General features: G+C 41.9%; 3 protein-coding genes across 4 annotated transcripts in view; 2 read left to right on the forward strand and 1 right to left on the reverse strand.

The window, feature by feature from the left end:
* The window catches only part of LOC109521640 (E3 ubiquitin-protein ligase Itchy-like), a 28268-nt gene extending 20112 nt beyond the window's left edge, over window positions 1-8156 (reverse strand). The window contains exons 1-10 of the mRNA XM_019879616.1: window positions 7995-8156; window positions 5990-6046; window positions 3890-4031; window positions 3653-3777; window positions 2752-2883; window positions 2376-2424; window positions 2076-2230; window positions 1726-1963; window positions 1397-1492; window positions 130-304 (exon numbers count right to left, since the gene is read on the reverse strand). Coding sequence (XP_019735175.1) covers window positions 130-304; window positions 1397-1492; window positions 1726-1963; window positions 2076-2230; window positions 2376-2424; window positions 2752-2883; window positions 3653-3777; window positions 3890-4031; window positions 5990-6014 — 1137 coding nt within the window. The 5' untranslated portion in view covers window positions 6015-6046; window positions 7995-8156. The remainder of the gene's footprint in view (window positions 1-129; window positions 305-1396; window positions 1493-1725; window positions 1964-2075; window positions 2231-2375; window positions 2425-2751; window positions 2884-3652; window positions 3778-3889; window positions 4032-5989; window positions 6047-7994) is intronic.
* Window positions 8157-8472: 316 nt separating this feature from the next.
* Window positions 8473-13423, forward strand: bloc1s1 (biogenesis of lysosomal organelles complex-1, subunit 1). Its single transcript, XM_019879680.1, has 4 exons — window positions 8473-8680; window positions 8891-8963; window positions 10221-10353; window positions 12969-13423. Exons 1-4 carry the CDS (start codon window positions 8614-8616, stop codon window positions 13077-13079), a joined length of 384 nt encoding a protein of 127 aa, XP_019735239.1. The 5' UTR covers window positions 8473-8613; the 3' UTR covers window positions 13080-13423.
* Window positions 13424-16664: 3241 nt separating this feature from the next.
* On the forward strand, window positions 16665-23476 carry rdh5 (retinol dehydrogenase 5 (11-cis/9-cis)). Of its 2 annotated transcripts, XM_019879653.1 has the most exons (6): window positions 16665-16954; window positions 18769-18835; window positions 20045-20367; window positions 21367-21625; window positions 22123-22286; window positions 23096-23476. In XM_019879653.1, exons 2-6 carry the CDS (start codon window positions 18810-18812, stop codon window positions 23314-23316), a joined length of 993 nt encoding a protein of 330 aa, XP_019735212.1. In that variant the 5' UTR covers window positions 16665-16954; window positions 18769-18809; the 3' UTR covers window positions 23317-23476. The 2 variants fall into 2 exon arrangements, with proteins under 2 accessions (XP_019735212.1, XP_019735219.1); XM_019879660.1 differs by lacking the exon at window positions 16665-16954 and having other exon boundaries at window positions 18331-18835.
* Window positions 23477-24664: the final 1188 nt, after the last annotated feature.

Consider the following 24664-nt stretch of genomic DNA (forward strand, 5'->3'; position numbering starts at 1 on the left):
ACGCACGCACGCACACACACACACACACACACACACACACACACACACACACACACACACACACGCACCAAATGGTTCTCAACTCCTTCAATTTGGGCTTTTGATTTTTAAGGGTCCACCTCTTCTCACCCCGTAGATGAATCTCTGGTTGAACTGCTGCATGGCTCCCTGCAGCTGGCTGCGCTGGTGCTGCCACTCCTCATAGTTGCGCACCGACTCCTGCGTGGGGCGCTGCCATGTGGTAGTCCTGGTGATGTGATCCACGAAGTACACACGGCCCATGGGGTCTACCCTGCGCTCCCAGCTGTGCACACATTAGGTTTAACCATATTACTGGCCAAAATTTCTTGAAGAAAAGTGCTACAACTACAATACACCTCCAGTGTGGTATACAGTCCCTGTACCTGCACAATTTTTCCCATCTCTACATAAGTGTGGTTTTTTTTAACATAGGACACATGCAAGTTTGAATAAAGTAGATTGCATAGTTTGAAAATGAGTACTTTCAACATTATTTATGACTACTTGACTGACAATTTCGCTTGCTTTACCATGTGTATTGACCTACTGTGGGTCAAATAAAGGATACTCTTATTTTATCTTAAAGGGAAAGTAAACACAGAAATGTTCTTGACAAAAATATGTTCTATGCAGACCCACTAGTCTCAACACGGCATTCTGATTAATATTGTGTCTGTAGAATATGAGCTAAGCAGTTAAAGCCACACATTGTTGTACATTTTGACGGTTGCTGTCAACTGAAAATGACATCACAAGGCACTTTTCCACCGCACTTGTGCCAGTGCTAGTTTCAGGCTAGTGCCCAGGTTAGCACCAGTTCTTTCTTTTTCCACCACTATCTACAATGATTAAGAAAGATACAAGCGTTTGGTGATTGCATGTCCCTGCCTGTTATATACTGCATTCAAATATAATTGATACTACGCTAAGTTGCCTAGCAGATGCTTACAGAGTATTATTGTTATTATTATTATTATTATTATCATTATCAATAGCGCAGGCGCTCTTGGGTCAATGTCGATCAAGTAGTGACGTTTGAATGCTTTACAATGACGTAATGACGTAGCTCCTACTTGGCTCTATGCCGGTGGAAAACCATCCATGTTCTTCTTAAGAACTTGTTAAGCACAGAACTGGCCCTGGCGCAGAACGAGCACCAAGTTTTTTGTTTTTTTGAGGGGTGGAAAAGGGGTAACAGATGCACAGGGATCAGGTAATCACAATCATGGCTTAGCTTCACAAAACAGATGACGTTTTTTTTTTTTTTTTACCGCACAGTCATTTATAGTATCTGATGGACCAAACCCAGGACGTGAACGATGCATCACTTGTCGTGCGAGAGACTTTAGTTTCACCTGTTGGGTGCAAGTCTTACCCTGTAGGCAGCGACTCGGGTCGTTCCCAGGTTGTCCTCTTCTCAATGTGATCTACAAAGTACATGCGTCCATTCTGGTCCATTCGCTGCTCCCAACTGCACTGAACAAAATGAGACATGTCAGTGACTGAATGTCAAGCCCAAGGCAGAACATGCATTACCCCACAAAAAGTAGTGAAACATTGAACAGTTGGGCATGCATCCAAAAGTTAGGAGTCATTAAAATTCAGTTCACTTGTAAAGGTTATATTATGTTTACCCGGAAATTTCACCCAAAAACGGAATATCCTTCATTTTTCGTGAATAGTGTAAGTGAGGGATGTCTGTACCCTTGTGGCAAGGGGCCGCTGCTAATGGGCGAGACTCTGGGAGCAACTGTGGCAGGTGTTGACAGGGCGGCTGGTTTTGCGCCACTCGCCGTAGAAGGCCTTGCTATAGCTCCCGCTGCCACTCGCACTGCCCCTGAGTCAATGTGCTGATCCGAACCCGCGCTGATGGATGCCTGGGAGGAAGCATCAGTTGCTGGGCCCTCGCTTAGCTCGCTTGGAGAGGAACTGCTGGAGGAAACTGAAAGGATCAGCAGCATACAATTAGAGCTGCTTTAAACTTTGAAAAATGTTGAAACAAAAGTCATAGCTTAATCGCGTGATCGTAATACTTGGTGAGGCGGCAGGTTTACCAGGAGCGGAAGAAGGCCGGGCCGATCGAGAGCGGCGAGAGCCACCGGTGCCCCCTGGAGAATGGGAAGGGGAGCTCGCGCCATTGATGGTGCGAGCATCAGGTACAATGACCCACTCATCCAAGTCACTGGAGGGTGATGTGTCTCTGCTTGCCCTAAAATATTTGCATGTAAGGTTGTGATGAGCGTTGATTATTTGCTTAAAGGGGGCATATTACGGAAAAGGTATTTTTTGATTGATTTTATACCTGAATGCCTGCTACCCGAAAAGTATTTCGTTTAAAAAAGAAAAATCCCCACCTGTTGCCAGTTTTTCCATTTGGTCTCGCGCCATCTTTTAGGAGAGACGCTGCAATGAAAAGAAAGAAGAAACTTTTTCTTCAACTACTTATTGAGGCTTTTTGTTTGCGGTGGCTTAAAATTGGACTGCATTACACTGAGCGTGTTTCTAACATTTTGGTCAATTAACTTCGTTCCACAAGAGAAGTACAACAAGTTATGCACTTCTGCAAACTGCAACCCCAATAATAAAATATGACATCCAGAATATTCCACTCTAGTCCTATAGGTGGCAGCAATGAACTTTGCAAAGCAGTGGACAACCGGTGATTAACACGAATGAAAAATGGACCGTTGTCTGCTATACTTTGGAGTTGTAGCACAAGAATTTTTTCACCATGGTCTCTCTCTGCTGCGGAAAAGGCTTCCGGGTCCACATGCATGCCGTCCAGACAGACAGACAGGTCGCCGACGATATCCCGGGAATCTCTGTCAGAGCACAGCTGCAATGTCTGGACCACCTCGCACACTGAGGACCACACAACCACAGACAAATGGGACGCAACCTTATATTCATACCTTACCATCCATGTTACAGTACAACATTTAATTATTATTAATTATTATTATTGTACATTCGGTGTAAGAAGACAACAGTTGAGTATGCACAGTCTTCCGTCGATGTATTTTACTGTTAATTCGTTATTAGTGTCAGAGTGAGCTGGAGACGATCCCAGATGATTTAGGAGGAGAGGCAGGGTATACTGTTGGCTACCCGCCAGACAATCGCTGGGCGCAAATAGAAAAGCATTCACGCTCGCATTCATTCACACCTCTGAACAATTAAAACGTTTGTATTTTTAAATAACTTATGGACATTGTAATGTGGAAGAAACCGGAGTACACAGAGAAAGCAAAGTATATACACACACACGCACACACGCACGCACACACGCACACACACACACACACACACACACACACACACACACACACACACACACACACACACACACAAGTTGAGACAAGAGCTAAGGTAGGGCCAGTATCTCAGGGTAATTACACCAACGCATTATAAAAATTTCCGGACCAAATAAATTAGGTTCTTCTTGTGTTATAAGTGTGCGTGGGGGGAATCGAGCAATGAGTGAATGATAAATTGCTGATAGATAGCCATTGTCAAGAAACAGGTCCACACTTGATACAATAGATCCTGTATCAGAGAAGTCTGAGCTCCCCCTTCATACCTCCAAGGGGTAAGATTGACTCCTTTGCGCAGACAAATAGCAAGCACTCACATTTCAGCTCGTTGGCCTTCAAGGTGTCGCAGATCTCTAGCGTGGCCATTCCCAACAAGATGTCCGCCTTCAGCGTCTGGTGGCTCCACACGCGGAATATCAGCTTGCTGAGAGGTGTCACGATTCTATAAGCAAAGGAAAGACGTGTTAAGACAAGGCGGAAGGTTTGAACAATGAAGAGTCGACCATGCTGAAAAGACAGGTGTTAAAAAAAAATAATAATAATTAATTACTTACACAGTGAGAGCTTGCTTCCATTTTGGACTGTGTGTATTGTTGCACTTCTCTGTCCGCTTTGATTGGCCGTCCACAGCTACCTCTACGTACGGGCTGGGACCAAACCAGTTCTTTTTGTTTTCCTTGAGTTTGGCAGAAAGAACTGGGAAGGGATACCAAACATCACCTTGTAATCAGCGTTCAAAACAGCTGAAATAAAAGCTTATTATTCATAGTTTGAATCTTAAAGGGCCTAGACAGGGTTCCCACTCGTCCACTTTTTATTTATGGACCTTTTAACTCATTCAGTACCAGCCAATAGTGATGGCGGGATGAAGCCCCGTGAATGTATCGAGTCTTTTGGGCCAATTGCTTCGCCAAACGGCTCATCAGTCGAGGCCTCATTTAATAGTTCATTTAGTAGTGCTGACATCTGCTGGTCATTTGATGTAACGCAGATGTTATGTGGTTAACAGGCAACAAACCAGTAAATCTGTGCACAAAATAATGGAAGTTTTGTCCATTAAATATTGTCCGTATATTTGTCAGTTGTATGTTCAGTTACTTGATGTGCTTGTGTAACTGGGACACACATTGGATAGAGGGAATGGTGTATTTTATTGGTTTTTGTTAAGGAATAAAATAATTTTGACTGTGTTGGGGCTCAGTCGATTCCTTTTTTTGGATATGATTTCCCCTGCCTTTGAGAAAACCCTCTCGCAGTGTTGGGAGATATCTGTTCGAAATGCTCTCAAACTAGTGAAGTCCTTCGCTTTTTGGGTGGCTCCGCCTCCATTCTCAAGCAGTCGAAGTAGCGCAGCAATGATCCAAGACTCACGTCAGACGGTCATGTGGGGGACTCTTCCTGGGTTTTCCGCACCTATTTATGGAGCGCGAATCACGATGTGAGTCAGTCACATGATCGCTGAAAACGGGGCCTCGTTTACCTTCGGTCACGTGATATGAGGAAAAAACGAGACGGGCCTCGATACGGGCTCCATTTAACCACGCCCCCTTTGTGCGGGGCTTGACTCGCGACTCCAGCAGTTCCATTTGTAACATCACTACCAGCCAATTCTGGACCAAGTCTGAAAAGACGTTTAAAAACGTCTTTGGGAGTGAATGAGTTTTGAGGGCTAATTTAGCCATTTTTTAAGGACTTTTTCTCCATTCAGCAGGGGATTCACGGTCGATTTAATGCCCGCTCAGCAATGTGCGGGCTGAACAGAAAGCCACATATTACTGAGCTAGTGTTCAAATCATTGCTGCCAAAGGAAGGGCACATCTTTATTTTTAGGGGCAATCAGCTAACCCTTTATTTCAAATACTGTATGTCAAATTTTCATTTTCCTAGGTAGGAAAATGTCAACTGGTTAGCGCATCGGCCTCACAGTGCAGAGGTGCAGGGTTCGATTCCGGCCTTCCTATGTGGAGTTTGCATGACTCCCCGTACCTGCGTGGGTTTTCTCCGGGCACTCCGGTTTCCTCCCACATTCCAAAAACATGCATGGCAGGCTGATTGAACACTCTAAATTGTCCCTAGGTGTGAGAGTGAGCGTGGGAACCGTTTCAGGGTGTACCCCGCCTACTGCCCGACGTAAGCTGGGATAGTCTCCAGCACACCTTCGCAACCCTTGTGAGGATAAGCAGATCAGAAAATGCATGGATGGATGGATGAATATTTCATAGCTATCTTGGCCGTATCTCTGCCTGCAGCCTATACTATTACTTTGAAATAATATGTACAGTGTGTGTGTGTGTGAGAGAGAGAGAGAGAGAGAGAGAGAGAGAGAGAGAGAGAGAGAGAGAGAGAGAGAGAGAGAGAGAGAGAGAGAGAGAGAGAGAGAGAGCACAGCCCAAAAAGATGCATTACAGCCTATTCGGTTCATAGTAGTGTCAACAACATAAATGTTTTTGGGGCGGGGCAGCATCATGAACCACGATGAACCCTTTACACTTAATAGATAAAAAGAAACCATAAATATAAAAAGCTTTTGTGACTACCACCAAACTTGGGGATCAAACCCTCATCTTGACGTTTGAGTGCAGAGAGCTGATCCGTGAGCTAAATGTCATGGGCAAAAAACAATAAAAACGTGAAAGAAAAGCAGAATACTATACCTGTGACTTGCAATTGGGCCTTCATAGTTTATCCATAACACTGCCAAGAACCAGCAACTGTAACATGAGATGGAAATGCAGCATTATTACAAGCAATTGAAGTATGCCTTATGACCAAATTTAGTCATGCCTGTATAACTTTCTCATGCACGCAGTGAAACTTTGCGTCTTTGAAGCACTCATCAGTTAACTTTGATACACTTCTTACTGGAGACTTTGTGGAGACGCACAGAACATCAGAATGTGCCAGTTGATACAAGCTAAGAATTGGTTTAGGAGAAACTAAAGTCCCGATGCCACATCATAATTTCGGTACCACCCTTTTGATGATATAAATATGTTGTGAATCCCTTGTGTCTTTGCACTTGTGACCACTGCAGCCATATTCTGCGAATAAAAGCTTCGAAGAAACTGTTCATCATCTCCAGCCTGCATTCGGATAACCAACGTCCTCACTACCCGAAATTAAAACGAAAACGCGGAGGAAGAAAAAGGCCATCTCCCTCCCAACACGACCAACTTAAAAAAGTGATTGGGGTGCTCGCCACCTATGCGTACTGCCATACACTACGCACTTGAAAGTAGTGATGGGACGAACAACACTGGTGTGTCAGCACTGTGCCGAGTGTGCAAGTGTAAAACGCTGTATTGATGCTTGTATTGCTTTGACGCAAACAAAAAAAATCATGTGACCAAGACAGGAAGTGTGTCATTTGGATGTGCCACGCCAAATTGTGTTTGGATGGAAACAAACTGTATCGAATGTTATGGGTTTGTTGGATGGAGATTATACCTGTACCTATGTCATTGCCAGACCTTTGACAACTGGCACTGAATGAGTGTTTTCTAAGGCAGGGGAACTGGTGTTCAAGAGGAGAAATTGCCTTAGAGCAGACACTTAAAAAACTGCGTTCCTCAATAAAAATGTATGAATTAATCAAGTTTTGTGTTTTACATATGATTGAAGACTTTGGTACACAAAACCCCCATACAAAAATTAAACTTTTTAACTACAAATATTATTACAGAGAAATTTGCTATATTTTGCATGCCAACTCATTCGCGCATTTTCACAAATAAGCAAATTTTGAACCCTTCATAGACAACTTAACTTTCTTAACAAATGGAGCTTGTGAAACTATACAAAGCTATACACAGCTAAAAAGTCATTAATCACCAGTATATAACAGTGCCTAAACCCTTAAGTGAGCTCTTATTATAACGTGAAGGTTATTATTCGCATCTTAACTTTTCACCTAGGTGCCTTAAATATTGACATGTATACATTACTTAAAAGTATTCAAAATTGATCAGTTTTGGTGTCTTAATAACAATAAGGAGACTACAGTCAACGAAACCAGCGCATCGTTAAATTACGCATGGAAAATGTGTGATCCGGCTCTCGTATTGAATGTCATGAAAGTGTGAAATGTCGTGTCCAGTATATTAAACAACATACCACCCGCTCATGACGCTGCCTTCACGACAGGTTATGCAATGACGCGGTGGGTTAAGCTTGGCTATTTCGAGGAGTGAGGGAGTTGTTTGCTCTGCATAGAAAATCCCACCCTGAGCTAAAGCTAGCATGCTAATCTTTCTCCCAGAAGAGTCTATTTTCATAAAGATCAAATGAGAGCGACGGTGATTAACGACAAAGATTTAACATTTCGCCCTTTTAGGCTTGCTGCCTACTCCCCAAATTGACTAGCCTGTTATTAAAGACGCATACGTTGACGTCAATAACAACAAATCGTGGCTATTATTTATATTATTATTATTATTATTATTATTATTAATATTATTGCTTTTGTCACGACGGGTGTTGAAATATGTGAAAAACTACCTAAACATGCAAAAAAAAGTTCCAACGCTGGCCCATGAATGTGCCGTTGTCCACAAAGTTGCCATTAAACAATCATTGAACGCAGCATTTGTGCTAACGTCGACCGGCGCTTCGGGCTTTCCGTCGATGAAACTGAGAGCCCCAAGCTGCATCATAGCATACCTGACATGGGCACGCGATAAAGAGGCACGGGGCTGGTTCCTTTTAATGTCGTTTGGAGCTTATAATTGTCACCTTATGGTTGCCGTCTGTTTGCCATTATTGCGTATAGCCTAAGGTTCGCATCGCTAGCAAGATCCAAGGAGACTTTCCGGTGGGAAGATTTTCACAATGAGCGTAAGTAAGTGATTGTACGTATTACATTGGTTTGCGTGGATCCAAGTGTCGGTAAATTGTAATCTTAAACATATGGAAAGATGTTTTACCACATTGACGTTGATTCAATGATCGCTAAAACGTGGAAGACCGTTCGTGTGTAAAGCACAACATTTATTTTGAAGGGTTTTCTGGTTCGACATCATCTCGCGAAAGACGAATATAAAACAAAACCGCAGACGCATATATGTATTCCCTATCATGTCTCGGTATATTACATTGTATGTATATTTTTGTTTTTTTAATCATAATAAAGTGAAATTCTTCTCAGGGCCAACGCGGAAGTGCCCTCTTGGGACGTCATCGCAATGGTCTCGTGACTCTGCTTGTCAGCTGTTGGCATCCTGCACACTCTTGCCTATGTTTGGTAGTCGTTGTTGCAAACTTTGAAAATAATTCCAGTTGAATGAAGATGCTGTCCCGTTTGCTGAAGGAGCACCAGGCGAAGCAAAACGAGCGGAAGGAACTGCAGGGTGAGCAGAGTCATCCTGACCGGTCATTATTGAGCAGATTGACCACTATGCTAAGCGATTCTAAAAACGAAAAAGTGAATGCGAAATATTTCTGTACTACAAAAAAATTAAAAAAATATCCATCAATATACTCCGAAACGCCTCGTTCTAACCTCACCACTAATAGTTATACGTTTTCACATGTTTTGCGTTAAACTGTTCCTTTCGCAGAACGACGTAGACGTGAAGCTATTTCTGCAGCCACCTGCCTTACGGAAGCTCTGGTGGACCATCTCAACGTCGGGTAGGGACGTCCTTTACGTTTTCCGGCGTTAAACACTTTAACTTTCATCTATATAGATAGAAGCAGTAACTTCTTATATGAGGTGCTTTCGTATGATGGCTTTAGATAGGGTTGACATTTTCGGACATAAGTGGAACAATATGATTAAGTGTTGAGAAACAGATACAGTAATCACTTTACACACTAAGATTATTGTAGTGCATATGCTTCGTGATACATTAGGCATCTCAATCATAGTAAATGTGACTAAATAGACCTTTGCTACTATACTGTTGGAATTTCAGTGTAACATTGTAACATTGAAATGGGAATTTCTCCATTGCGAGACTAATAAAGGTTTTCTTATCTTATCTTATCTTAACATCCCAAGTAGAGCATAATCCAATATAGGTGTTCTAAAAAATTAAAAATAAACGTTCATTCACTGTCCAGCCAACTTTCTGACAGCTGACACTCTTAACTGTAATATAAGTGTAGCAAAAGAAGTTAACCAACATATATTGCATGCAGAGGAAGTTTGCTGCTTGTCCCTGGCAGGCCAGTCACCTTACATTATGACCACATACAGATAACTGCAGTGTATATTCAAATTCCGAGAGTATATTATCATAAAATATAAAAGGTACATCAAGTATCCAGATGAACTCCTTTTTACGAGGAGCACAGTGGCCTCTAACCTGAAATTTTAGAGGCGCAAGTAGATGACTTAGGGACACACATGGTAAGCTGACTTTTGAAGTCAATAGCCATCCCACTCCTTTTTACTTTATTACTGATAAATGGGTTGAAGTGTGGACTCAGAGCAGAAGTTTGTCACCAACAAAAATATCAACAACAAAAAAAAAATATGAATATTGAATTGAATTTTGAATTGAATACAACTTTATTGTCAAATGTGCTGTACAGCACAGATGAAATTTCTTCCCTCTCAACATAAAACAAGATTATATATATATATATAAGAAAATATTATATATATTTTTATATCTGCAAATGTACTGGAGTCCTGTACATAATATTTGCAAAACAAAATGCAAAATACAAATGAGACATAACAATACAAAACTAAGCTGGTGTGCAGAGATGTGAATACAATTGAAAAATATGAGCTAGAAAATAGACATAACTTGTCTTATTACACTGAGGGAAAATATAATACAATTAAGTTGCAAAGTTATGTATCAGGTGTCCAAATTGTGTCATATGGCATTTTATCAATCATGTTTACCAAACCTTGAAGGTGCTTCTTGTTTTCAGCGTGGCCCAGGCGTATGTCAACCAGCGCAAGCTCGATCATGAGGTGAAAACACTCCAGGTGCAGGCCGGTCAGTTTTCCAAACAGACTGCACAGTGGATCAGCATGGTGGAAGGCTTCAATCAGGCCCTGAAGGTAACGTGTCCGAACAGATGTGACTATAACTAATTAAGTTGAATTTAGATATGTAACCCTTAAGAACAAAAGAGTCTCAAAGTGGCTTCAGAAGCCCACAGTTCACAGAGATCAACGACTCTCCCCGGTCTAAAATGCCCACTCAGGAAGAAATTACAGTACGAAAACAGGCCTAAAGCCAGCGGCCTTATTTTCATGCCCAGCACAAGTCTAGCACAAAGGGCGGTCTAAAGCTACATTCATTCATTATTTAGACATGTTAACAAGCCGGCAGCTCCGTGGTCGACACCGTCCACCCCCACAGTGCAGAGGCACAGGGTTCGATTCCGCCTTCGGCCTTCCTGTGTGAAGTTTGCATGTTCTCCAGATACACTGGTTTCCTCCCACATTCAAAAACATGCAAGGTAGGTTAATACAACACTCGAAATTATTCCGAGGTGTGACTGTCTATATGTGCGAATGGCCATTTGTCTATGTGTGCCCTGCGATTGGCTGGCGACCAGTTAAGGGTGTACCCCCCCCCCCCCCTGCCCGAAGACAGCCGGGATAGGCTCCAAAACACCCGCAACCCTCTTGAAGATGAGCGGATTAGAAAAAGGATGGATGATAGTTAGCTAGCCGTCCCAGCCAGACATTGTCACTTTAATGGCCATGTTCACACTGCAGGGCGTGATACCCAATTCAGATTTTTTGATTAAATGTGATCTTTTTATGTACTTATACTATATTATAACAACAAATGCAACTTCAATTGTGAATGGAATGCATCCCTGTTATGACACGCATGCGCACAAAGCAAGACGGAGAGTGACATGCACAAAAAAAAAAAAAAAGACGATGTCATGTGCCACAGTGTTTACGGAAGTACTAGTAAATATTATCCCCCGTCTAGGTACTCATTTCAGATAAACAGAGAAGCAAGGCTGGTGGGGGTAGAAATATTTGCAGGAAATGAGGCAACACTTTTGTTTCGTCTTCATTTCATGGAGACATCTACTAAAGATGACATCACGTCATTGCCCAGGGTAATCCATCTGTGTTGCTGAATTGCTGTGATAACACTGCATGAAAAGAATCACATGCATGTCTCATATGGGCAAAAAAAAAAAAAATTAATTGAGCTACATTATGAACGTAGCCTAAATGTGTGCATGGGGGAATTTTCTTTCTTTCGGTATTTTCCTTGACTACCATAGGTACTACAAGAAGATCTCCAGTTGTTGATGATGTAAAGTTGGCCGCTGTGAATGGGCACTTGGAGACCACCTTCCACCCGTGAACATGAATCCGTGTGTGAAGAACCCCCCCATCCCAATAATCTCCCCACCTTCTAAGTTTGTGTTGCGCGGTCAGTGGATGCTATTAAAATATTTTTAAGATGATAATGATAATATTTCAATCTATTGATTTCTCCAATGATTTGGAGAGATTGTCTCATGCTGTTGTTATATTTTTGAATGAAATACGATGACAACCACCACATACGTCTGCGGAGTTCAGAATCTGTTTGCCTCGATCAAATCACCATAATCGTGTTACACCATCTGCCCCACAACTTAGACTAGTTTTTATGTAGTCTAAAATCTAGTCTGCTTTTGGTCACCAAATTGCCAGATGCACTGGGGGCGTGTGATTTAAACCACCAGACCTCTTATTTCGGCATAGCGCGGTACCAATTTCACAACCATGCTAAACTCTGCTCGCCCCCAACAAGGCTTCTGTCTATGAAAATACGGCTCCAGATGTCAGCGGCTGAGACTGTGTAAGAGACTAGTTGCATAGTAGATGTGGTATTAACAAATACGAGAGCGTAGAAATTAGTGTTGTCATGGATCGAAACTATTCAGTACCAGACTGCATAAAATACCTCAATACTGGTATGGAACAATACCATGGCAAAAGCTTAAAACATCAGTAAAAAGCAGTGAAATAATATCTGACGGCTAATTAACTGAAAATTTGTTTTTTATTAATTATAAAAAGCCATTCTTTATATATATTTTTTTAAATTCACGGAACGATACTGGTACCGGTATTTGGTGCAACACTAGTAGAAATATGTCATAAATCAAGATCAAACATATCTTCAGCGGTAGTTGATTTTATTTCGGCAAATAAGGCATTCCAGAGTACTGGAACCCGAATGGAGAGTGCTCTAAAATCTGCTGGATGTTACCATGAGCACGAAGAGTCTTTTGGCCTACTTATATGAATAAAAGATTCAACTCAAGGTGTGTAATCAGTTTTAAGCGGTGTACATACATACTGAAAAATGGGCCAGATTATCCCCCCACCCCCCACCCTGCCCTCTTTACGATCTAAGGCTGATTGTTGTATTTCTCTCGAAGATTATCCTGAGCGAGTGATTACCCAGTGGTGTGGGGTATATTAGGAGTGATCTGGTTGGCTTTCGATCGGGGCCAGCAAATGCAAATGTTAAACCTGTTCATTGTTTACGATGACTAATCTGACACTGAACTGGGCCAGTCCAGTGGCATCTTCCTCTGCTAATACTAACTTTCTCCTGAGAAAAAGGTTCCCCAGTACAAATGGAAACCTTTCATTGTGAACCGCACCCACAGTTGGAGGAAATCAACACTCTTGTTTTGAAACAGGAAATTGGCGATGTGGAGAACTGGGCCCGCAGCATCGAGATGGACATGAGGACCATCGCCACAGCTCTGGAGTACGTACACAAGGGTCATCTTCAGTCAGCTCCCTCATAGGTGCTTCCACAGAGGTGTAGGGATGCGACGAAGAACCATAAAACAACAAAACATGACAGATGTGTCATGCAAAAAAAAAAAAAAAGTCTTTTTTTTATCATAAAATGTGAAGCCTGGCGGCTTACTTTGAGATTTTTGTAGCAATACAAAATCTGTCAGCTCACAAGGATGTTGTCTTATTTATAAAGTTGCACGACTGAAACGCCAGGTGATTGATTTCCATCAGAGCGTAAAGAGGAAGAATATGTTTGTCCATTTTTGTAAAACAGCTTCATCTCTGGTATGTCAGTATCAATGTGTATTAACTGTGTACAATACGTGTTGAGTTAGATTTTTTTTTTAAATAAAGATAAAAGTTAAGTAAAAATGTATTCATGTCATTGACAATACTATGATCAAAAGTTGCCGCTACCCTTTCATGACGTTTCCCAAAAGCTGGTTGCTGGGCGCACCACCCATGAAACAGTAATGAACAGTTATTACTTGGCACACTAGTTCCGCTTTGTCATAAAACCCAAACAGACCCACACCACACACCACTCCGAGCTCATTGTCATTAATGAGGCCACCCCTCCCAAGTCAACAGCTCGTTGACTTCACTCTGCATTGTCCAAAGCCTGTCAGCGGCGGCTTTCAGCCGCCATCCCTGAGGTGATCGCCACAACCGTTGGACCGGCAAAGCACCGATACTCTGCTCTGGCAGTTGGAGACCTCTCATTCAAGTGTTTGGGACCCAGTGCATGAAAGGAGCCACTTGTCCCCAATTCCAGTGCTATAGAAAAAGTTTCACTGGTGGCTGATTTGAGGAAGTGTGTGTGTGTTTAGTCTGCAGGGGTGGGAAGGGAGTGGGCTCCTCACTTTTGGCCATTTTCCATCGCGCTTGTGCTAGTGCCAGTTCTGGCCCAATGCCCAGGTTAGCACCAGTTCTTCCACCACCGAAATTGGCTCTGGCTCTAGCTCTGGTGCTTAAATGGTGCTGAAGCTGGCCCCAGTTATTTCTTGGGCCAGACTCTGGCACCAACTACATCAGGGGCCAGGGGGCGGGGAGCAGAGTTATATTGACGATCGCAGATGTGGAGGAATGACTCCCTGGACACACGGAAGTTTTGCACAAACTGTTGAGGGTGAACTCTGGCACAGTTGTGTCTCACCAGAAAAGCAATGTGTCCAGATAGCCTGCGATCTCCGACTCGCAGCGAGCTTCGTGATTATCTACAATGATTAAGAAGGATCTAAGCATTTGCTGTTGCATATCCCTGACTGTTATATACTCCATGCAAGTATAATCGATGCTAAGCTAAGTTGCCTAGCAGATGCTAACAGTGTCTAATAATAATAATAATAATAATAATAAATTATTATTACTATTATTATTATTATTATTATCCATCCATCCATCCATTGATCCATCCATTTTCTGATCCGCTTAATCCTCACAAGGGTTGCGGGGCGTGCTGGAGCCTATCCCAACTGTTGTCAGGCAGTAGGTGGGGTCCACTCTGAATTGGTTGCCAGCCAATCGCGGGGCACACATAGACAAATGACCATCTGTGCTCACACTCACACCGAGAGACAATGTATAGTGTTCCATTAACCTGCCGCGCATGTTTTTGGAATGTGGGAGGAAACCAGAGTACCCAGAGAAAACCCACGCAGGCACGGGGAGAACATGCAAAATTCCCCACAGGAAGGCAGGAGCTGGAATCGAACCCTGCGCCTCTGTACTGTGAGGCAGACGCGCAAAACAGTAAACAGTTATTATAAATAACACTAGTAGTATTATTCACAATAATAGCACAGGTAGTCTTGGGTAAACGTCAATGTAAGCAGTGATGTTTGGACGTTGTACGATGACGCAATGACGTAGCTCTTGCTTGGCTCTTTGCTCATGGAAAACCAAACATGTTCTTCAGAAGAACCAACTAAGCACAGCACAGCACTGGCCCTGGCGGCGAATGAGCACTAAGTTTGTTTTGGTGGAAAAGGGTATTAGAAATGTGAGGACCCAGTAATATTTTTGAATTGGGTAGAGCTGTTGCTTAAAAAGGAAGAATGAGCCAGAATGCTCCGAGATGGAGGAAAACACCACTTTGGGGGTGTCTTTGGTGATGAATTAGCATTTCATGGCTGAAATCTCAAAAAGGTTGATTTTACATTACAAGATACCATAAAGATGTCTGTGACATGTTCTCGTCAAGAAACCACAAAGATCAAGAATTGTGGCACTTGGCATACATCTGTTTTTGCCTTGCTGATTTTTTTTTTATTTATTTTTTTTTTTTTTAAAGGCAGCCATGCCTCATGTAACTGAGCGTCCCATTAACTTCAGGAACAGGACTTACTGGGACCAAAATTCTGTACAGGAATATTCATGTTGGGAAGCGTTGAATTGTCATATGGCCAACGACATGCGACAAAACCTATTCAGCGAACAGCGCGGGTGGGCGGCCGGCAGCCATCATGTGCTGAAATGTAATTTTTGAAAAGTTGGGTGGGCGATTGGATGGTGCCTGTTATACATCGAGACCTATCGGCAGCCATTGTGTTGTCCAGCCATCACTTGAAAACACCTGGCCTGGTTTTGTGGTTACGGCCATCGAAATTTAGTGCTTTTTATTTTGTTTTGTTTTGTTGTAAATGACCAACACAGGGTTGGTTAAATTCACACTTGATGGGTGCACAGGCATTAAGAAGACCACAGTACTTGCTCCTCAACAAAAACAAAGAAGGCTGTGTCTGAAGGGACACTTGACTTGATGGAAATCAACAAAACAAAACAAAACATGGCGTCACACTCAAGGTGTAAACCACTCAGGGTAAGGGGTTTGCTTGTTGAGCAAACTATCCGCGGAATGTGTGACAGGTGGAAACACCTCAAGAGTGTTGCACTCCTGTTCATAGTCGGATGAAAAAAAACCCACTGTTGATCACGTGATGTGTAAATTCTTACAGATCAGAAGAATTAATTAAAAAGAATTACAGTGCAATGACGTGTTAAAATACTTGGAAATGAGTTTTGTTTTTAATGTTTAATCAAACGAATTATGACTGTAACTTTGTAATGGTGTCAAAATATAAATGCAGAACATGACACAGCAAGGAAATTCTTAACATGTCAGTTTAACTGAATGAAGGCTAAATCGTCCATCGCTAGGAATGCTTGTTTGGCTTTAAATGTGTGGCAACCAGTCCGCCGTGTACTCTCACTTTTGCCACCCAAAGTAAACTCGGTTAGACTCCTCAAATGAATGTTCGGTTTAATGAGAGATATTATGAATGAACATGTCAATGGTTGTTTGTCTCCATTCGCCCATGGACTGATTGGCGACCAGTTAAGGGTGGTTCTCTCACCCTAAAGTCAGATGGGATAGATTCTACCTCCCCCGTGACCCTAATGACGCTACGTGCTATAGAAAATGAATGAACAGATAGTTTTCCAGTTGTCACAAATAAGCTTTAACATTTCGCACACAAACGTCCCCCCTTTACATCGGGCACATGTTTAAATTTTTCGCACGTGGGATTACTTTAACACGCTTAAATAAAAGCCTTATTGTGTTTGTGCACATTAAGAGAACACTTTACTGATCCCAAAATAATGAAATGCTCTACAGCAATGAGAAGTTGGATAATCTAAATGACTTGAATAAAATTCTCACATTTTGCTGTATTTCTCCTCAAAGTGCACATGTGCACAAAGCAAATGCCTTGATGGATTTGGGATTAGCAATGGCGGACTTGTCTTAAGGGATAAAGCAGCAGCAGCACGAGTGAAAGCCTCCCTTTGAGCGGCCTCCTTGAGTTGGGACGTGAGCATAAACACGGGAACAAGGTTAACTTCTACACGTCCATCACTTCTTGAAACCAGGAAAAAGGTAGGAGTGAAGTTTTTTTTTTTTTTTTTTAATATACCGGTATATTATCTTGCAGATTATTTCTTTCTGTTTTTCCCGTATCAATAATCACCTCAGATTCCCAGACATTGCTACTACCATTATTGTAGGAAATTGCCCAATTTCACCTCACGGGTCCGAATGACTACAAATAATGTACAATATCTTTGTTCCTCTCTCGATGCTAGTGACATTTAGTGACGAGTAAGATAATTTCATTTTTTTCCACTAGATGGCAGATGGTACGGAATTATTGTGTATTCACTTTTTATGATGTTGTTGGTGGTGTGCCAAGGTATGAGATTTGAAAAATATTTGTTCTGGCTATAAATTTATCTGTCAGGTTTGATATACAGTATTACAATTCTATTGATTATTGTTCTTATTTTGCCATTGAATTGTTAATTTAAATGCTATTCATTCGGCCATGGTTGGATAATATAAAAGAAAATATTCAAAACTTATAAATAAGAACACATGTATTTAATATCTCGTATGTATTTAGAATCATTTAGCAAATTACTTTATATATATGTTAAATTCAGGGCAGCACAGTAGAAAACTGGTAAGCGCATCACAGCATCACAATGCAGTGGTCGTGGGTTCAAATCTGGGCTCTGGTCTTCCAGTGTGCAGTTTGCATGTTCTTCCCATGTTTGTGTGGGTTTTCTCCAGGTACTCTGGTTTCCTCCCACATTACAAAAACATGCGCTTTAGGTTGTTTGGACACTATACTTTAAATGGTTCCTACGTGTGATTGTGCATGGTTGTTCTTTTGTGTATACAGTACCCTGTTATTGGAATTGAAGACAGTTGGGATAGGTTCAGATAACGGATGGACCTTTTCTTTTAACAACATTCAACATTTATATCCGCACACTTTTACTACAAAGAGTCCCCTATTTCCAAATAATGTCCAAAAATTTGAAATCTCGTCAGACCACAGAACACTTTTACACTTTGCATCTGTCCATTTCAGGTGAGCTTGGACCCAGAGAAGCCAGCAACGTTTATGGGTGTTGTTGATAAATGGTTTTGCTTTGTATAGTGAAGGTGTAGCACCAAAACTGTATTGACTGAAATTGGTTTTCTGAAGTTTTCCTGAGCCCACATGGTGATATCCTTTACACATCAGTTTTTGATGCAGAGGGATCAAAGGTCACGGGCATTCAATGTTGATTTTTGGCCTTGCTGCTTTGATGCAGTGATTTCTCCAGAATCGCTCAACTGTAATTTTTGCCACCTGTCCCATCTTTTTTGGAGCGTATTGCAGGCATAAAATTCTATGTCAATGATTGTTTTCTAAAAATAAGTTTATCAGTTTGAACATCAAATATTTACTGGATGCAGTGTATTAAATTAAATATAGGTTGAAAATGATTTACGAATCATTGTATTCTGTTTTTATTTATGTTTAACACAATGTGCCAACTTAATTGGAATGGAGTTTGTTTATGAATATAGAATTATGTGTTTTTGCCCAGTAATAAGGCTGGAAAGTAATTGGTTACTAGCAGCCTTTAAGCAGCTCTGTCACGGGCATTACATGGCCACTTCCAAACAAAGCAGTCCGACCCCACCACCCCACCATCCTTCACAAATGCCTTTCTGTCCTTCATAAGAGCATTAAGCAAAGATTTCTCATGTGGCACCAAGTGGGAATAGACTAACCATAGTGTACGTAGACGGAAAGAAGTCAGGCGTTGCACAATTATGATTTAAATGAATAATTTGTCTGATTTAACAGTTTCTCTTTCACATAACATTGTATTGTTTTTCCGATGTTTGTCTTCCAGGTCAGCGCAACGCCACTTCAGAGCCTAGAGGCAGAGTAAGCATGGAGTTTGTTTACGAGCTTTTAGGGTAAGAAGTGTTTAGCTGTCCTGTATTGTTATGTTTTGGGACAAATTGATCCATTTAAAGTTTTTTAAATATGTTGCTTTTCAGTTTGAAACTTCTGGTAATGCATTTAACAATTGGAAAGATCAGTTAATAATGAGGTAGACAGTTTTAGATGGTTAAAAATGACCCGGGTCGAATTGATCCAAGAGCATAATTGATGTTCCTGAGAAACAACACAATGGTTTTGCATTTTAGGGAACCAGACCCAGCAGATTGCACTGGTGCAAAAATTGATTTTCATTTTTACAAATCTCTTGTTTAGCTTTAATACAGATCCATAATGCAAAAGGTGAGTCTCACTGTCTCATCCTTTCTTTTATATGTTGGTGCAGCAGCGGTCTCGGGACCAAATTCTCAAGAAATTAGCCTGAACTCTGCGGGAAAAAAATAACTCATAAAAAAAGTAATATTTTTAATCAAAGGTGGCCATTCCGTCAAACTGACGGAAGGTAAATCAGTCCGTCGCCGTTTCTGTCAGTATTTCAGGCAGACTCATATGGGCGCAGTCTGTCCCTTGTTGGTGACAGCCGAGCGGTATCGACAACATAATTTCTGCATCACACACAGGTGTAGCACAAGCCAAGACCCCCACCCCCACCCAAAAAAAAAAAAAACAATAAAAACAACAGGCACACACTCATGTGCAGCGTGGTGATTGGTGAAATAAAAACAATATGAGACACATGTCATTGAGGTCTTTGGGACTGAAAGGTATACAACAATGTTTTAGTTTTGCTGTGTTTGGCTGCATATTAGGTGTGCAGCACCTGCATGTGACGTGTTTGGCTGCATATTAGGTGTGCAGCACCTGCATGTGACGTATACCTGTAGTACCGGTAAGGCCGTTCTCGTCGGAATTTGGCTGTCGCTGACGACTCGGAGGGACTGGACTGGCCTGAAACACTGACGGCAGCTCACTGATGGGCTCACATGACTGACGATGTCCAGCTTTGATTTTTATGACTGCCTGTGTTCCACACAACTGTTTAATCTAAAAACATTGCATTAACTTAATTTTGGGGTGGATTGTGCCCTGAGAATTCTGCCCAGCAACAACTAATTGACCAAGATGAAGAGTCGATGCAAATCTACTTTTCTGCCTTCTTTGATTTTTTTTTTTGCAATGAGTCACAATATTTCTCATATAGGCTACATCCTCACTGTCTGCAGGGACAATGCTTGGCTGTACATAAGTGCCACCTTTGCCGTGTTGTGGATTGCCGCGTGGTTGTACAGAGACAGCCTGGAGATTGAAGACGTGTCCAACAAATACGTCTTTGTGAGCGGCTGTGACTCAGGCTTTGGAAACCTTCTGTGCAAGAAGCTAGAACGAAAGGGCTTCCATGTGTTGGCTGGCTGCCTGACCGAAAAAGGAGCCGAGGAGCTGAAGAAGATGACGGGGCCCTACTTGAAGACGGTACTACTGGACGTGACGAGTCAGGACAGCATCCAGAAAGCCATGGAGTGGACCAAGAAGGAGGTTGGCGACAGTGGTGAGCGATTTGTTAACATTAATTCATACAGTAAGTCCACGGTATCGAGAAGGGGTGTCAAACTCATTTTTGCCGCGGGTCACTTTGGAGTTACGTCTTCCCTTGAAGGACCTTTACAACAGTGAAGCCGAATAAATGTTGAATCATCAAATGGTATAACTACTTATACACAACAAATTGATGGATTAGTAGTTTGTTCAATTTGTTGTTCAATTATTGTTCAAGTGAGTGTGAACAGGGTAACAAATTTCTTGCAAAATCTCAACCGGTTTGCACATAACAATTTGACATTTACAGATTGACAGGTACAGATTTTAGCAAGGATAATTAAAGCTGACATGCATGATTTGCTTTTGCGGTCCACATAAAACAACATGGCGGGCCGGATATGGCCCGAGGCCTTGAGTTTGACACCGGTGATACAAAGATACTCTATTTAACCCTTTCACATGCACCCTGTAACCTGATAACATGATAAGATGTCCACTGTAGTAAAATGGCAACAGTGAATCTTACAGCAAATAACAATATTCCCAGACATATTTATCTATCCATCCATCCATTTTCTGATCCGCTTTATACTCATAAGAGTCGCGGGGGGTGCTAGAGCCTATCCCAGCTGTCTTCGGGCAGTAGGCGGGGGACAGCCTGAACCGGTTGCCAGCCAATCGCAGGGCACACACAGACGAACAACCATTTGCGCTCACACTCACACCTAGGGACAATTTAGAGTGTTGAATCAGCCTGCCATGCATGTTTTTGGAATGTGGGAGGAAACTGGAGTACCCGGAAAAAACCCACACAGGCACAGAGAGAACATATAAACTCCACACATGAAGGCCGGAGCTGGGATTGAACCCAGTACCTCGGCATATTTATCATTTGCAAAAATATGATAGACATCACTGCAGTTTACTGAGCAGTTTGACCATCTTATTTGTTTATATATGTATTCATGTTTTATATTTGTCCCTCTTCTCTTTCATTCCCTCCCTTAAGGGCTCTGGGGTATTGTGAACAACGCCGGCCGCTCTCTGCCCATGGGTCCCACCGAGTGGATGAAAGTGGAAGACTTCCACAGCACGCTCAAGGTCAACATGAACGGTGTGATCGGCATGACCGTGACTTTCCTTCCCTTGGTCAAGAAAGCCCGAGGGCGCGTGGTCAACGTGGCATCTGTACTGGGCCGGGTGGCGGCAAACGGCGGCGGCTACTGCATCTCCAAGTTTGCCGTGGAGTCTTTCTCCGACTGTCTCAGGTGAGTAGGTCTTTGTTGTGTCCATTTTCAATCCACAATGGAAAAACAAAAGATTAAAAAAGTTATTTTTTTATGAGGCTGTTACTGGTATATGATTTTCTAATGCTTACTGAGAAACTCAATTGCAATTTGGTCATGTAGCCTATATTTTGTTTTGTATTTTCATCTGACACTATAATTCAGATATGAAACATTCGGTTTCTTTTTTACATTTTTGTTCACTTAACAACTTAACAAAGAAACAGAAAGATCTAATAATTAGTGACTTTTTCCATTTTTTTGTATATAGAAAATGGAAAGAATGGTACATTTTGATGACGTTTTTCTTAAAACACCAGGGAGCTCTTTTAGATTGAGAAAAAATATATATATATATCCCCTTTAAAATGTTAATGTAATGTTCAACAGTAAAACAGAAATAAAGAGGAAATGATTGTCTTTCTACAATACTTCTCGGCGTAAACACAAAATAATAACATGTAATGGCCCGTCCACAGGAGAGATATCAATTACTTTGGGGTGAACGTGTGCATCATTGAGCCGGGCTTCTTCAAGACAGCTGTGACCAACCTCGAGCCCATCGAGAGGGAACTGCACCGCTTGTGGAATCAGCTCAGCCCTGAAGTGCAAGCAAGCTACGGGGACAAATACTTGGACAAGTGTGAGTGGGCTGTTTCAGTAGGATCACAAACTATAACAATTTACAATGCACTCACCTGCCAAAATATGAATTACATCCTTTGCAATCGCATGATATCCAAACATAGTCGACAAAGATAATATTGTTAAGCTTTGATTCTCGAACGTTTTGAGGGCAAATAGGAATGTAGTGCAGTCATTGGTGTCAAGGAAGTACTGTACCATATATTCTGCACTAAAAGGCGCACCGAAAAGCCTTCCATTTTCTTAAAAGCTCACAGCGCGCCTTAAAATCCGATGTGCCTTGTATATGGTCATTACAGTAATTTTTCGACCCCAAAATGGCTCCATGCTCGAGACATGCTGACAACGCAGAGTTCAAACGTAAGGCGATCGGTTACGCAGTTGAACATGGAAATAAAGCAGCAGCAAGAGAGTTCATCTTTAACGAGTCAATGTTATAACTTGCTGTTGGTTAAGTGAACTGTGTCGCTGCTTTATTAAATAAGTTCTGCTGACATCTGATCATTCTGTTGGCGTTTCCTTCAGCGTAGCTCCATCTAGTGGATGCATTGTAGATTCCGTCTTATAATGCGGTGCGCCCACTGTATGAAAAAAATTACAAAATAGGTCATTCATTGAAGGTGTGCCTCATAATCCAGTGCGCCTTTTAGTGTGGAAAATACGGTATGTTAAAGTGATGCATCTTGAGACAAGCGTTGTACTATGTGTTGATGATAGATGTTCAGGGGGGACTTTGCCTCATGTGCATGTACATTACAGCTAAAATAAAGTAAAACGACTCACCAGTCAATGATTGATAAATTGCAGACATTAGGATCCAGCGCTTCATCATGAACGCCATCTGCGACTCGGACCTGACCAAGGTGACAGGCTGCATGGAGCACGCGTTGACCGCTGTGTACCCTCGGACCCGCTACAGCGCCGGGTGGGACGCCAAGCTCCTGTGGATCCCGTTGTCGTATATGCCGTCCTGCGTGGTGGATATCGGACTCAAGCTGGTTCTGCCCCGTCCGTCCAAGAGTGTGTGACCACTCACAACTTGAGTCGTTCACCCTGGCGTAGAGGATGCTGTGAAGCGAGTGATACTTATCTGAAATGCATTAATTAGTCTATAATTACAAATATATTTATACATTAGGTGCATAATGCCACTAATTTAAAGTGAATAAATATGCTTCTCTTATGTGACTTGTGCCATATTATATATGGCTCCTTCATATGAAGAGCTGTGGGTGATCAAACGCAGACACTTAAATAAAGACAGGTTTTCAATAACGGTGCTGTGTACAACATAATAAAAACAGGTCACTTTCTATGTTGTGGTAGTTTATGTACCAGTAACAAGTGAAGTGGCACCTGTACATGATATTACATTACAAAAACAGGTGTAAACAATTGAAATTATTTTTCTCAACTTCAAAACTTTTTAAATGTAACAACAGATGGCGTAATACAGTGTTTTTGCAATTTTTTTTTTAAGCCAAGGCACATTTCTTTGATTGAAAAAATACCGCGGCACACCACTACCTGAAAATGTGAAAAAAAGCTTATTTTAACAATTAAGTGTTATATTGTTACTATAAACGTTTTTTTAACATTGAAAATTAACGCAATATTGTAACACATTGAATAGGAATCAAATCAACATCAATCCAATATTTGCTGGATTCGTTTTAATGGCAAGTAAAATATAGTCAATTACTGTACTGTAGAACTTTAACGTGCTCAGGGTGGGATTTTTTTCTGTGTGACAGCCGGTTATTTTTCTCCCGGTCGTTCGCTCTCTCCCGCAATATTGTACCAATCCCTTTTCCCATTCTGAGTCTTTGTATAATTCCAAGATCATTCAAATGACTTTTCTGCTGAATGTGTCGCTTGTGGTACAGTAGTCCATCTTCCATTTAGACTAAATGGAAGATGGACTATCATTAGAATCAAAATTTGCAATGATAGGTGATTAGCATTTGCGTCATTTATCGCCGCCGCACTGTTACTGTATTGTTATGGAGCAGAGAACATGCGCAAGTACCGTCAATGCCGTGATTGGCTGCATAGCGTCATTGCATCGTGTCGTGTGATTGGCTGGACACCTGTCACTCACTCACTAATCTAATTCATTTGCAGTGCGCTCACTGCGCCGGATAGATTTTCTTGTGCGCTGAGAGTGTGCGACCAGTGCACAGTTTAGACGGTTTGTGCCGTTGCATCTGCATTGTATTGTCTCGTGTCGAAAACTTCGCTTGTCTCGAAGCGTGTGGCAATTTCCTAGCTGCTGCTGCTCCCTACCGGTATGGAAGAGTACTTACTACACGATTACTCTTCCAGGCGATCGAGCGCACAGGCATACATATTGTATAATTTTCCACGGCACACCTG

The sequence above is a fragment of the Hippocampus comes genome, unplaced genomic scaffold (assembly GCF_001891065.2).
Source record: "Hippocampus comes isolate QL1 unplaced genomic scaffold, H_comes_QL1_v1.1 scaffold205, whole genome shotgun sequence".
In the NCBI taxonomy this organism is placed as follows: domain Eukaryota; kingdom Metazoa; phylum Chordata; class Actinopteri; order Syngnathiformes; family Syngnathidae; genus Hippocampus; species Hippocampus comes.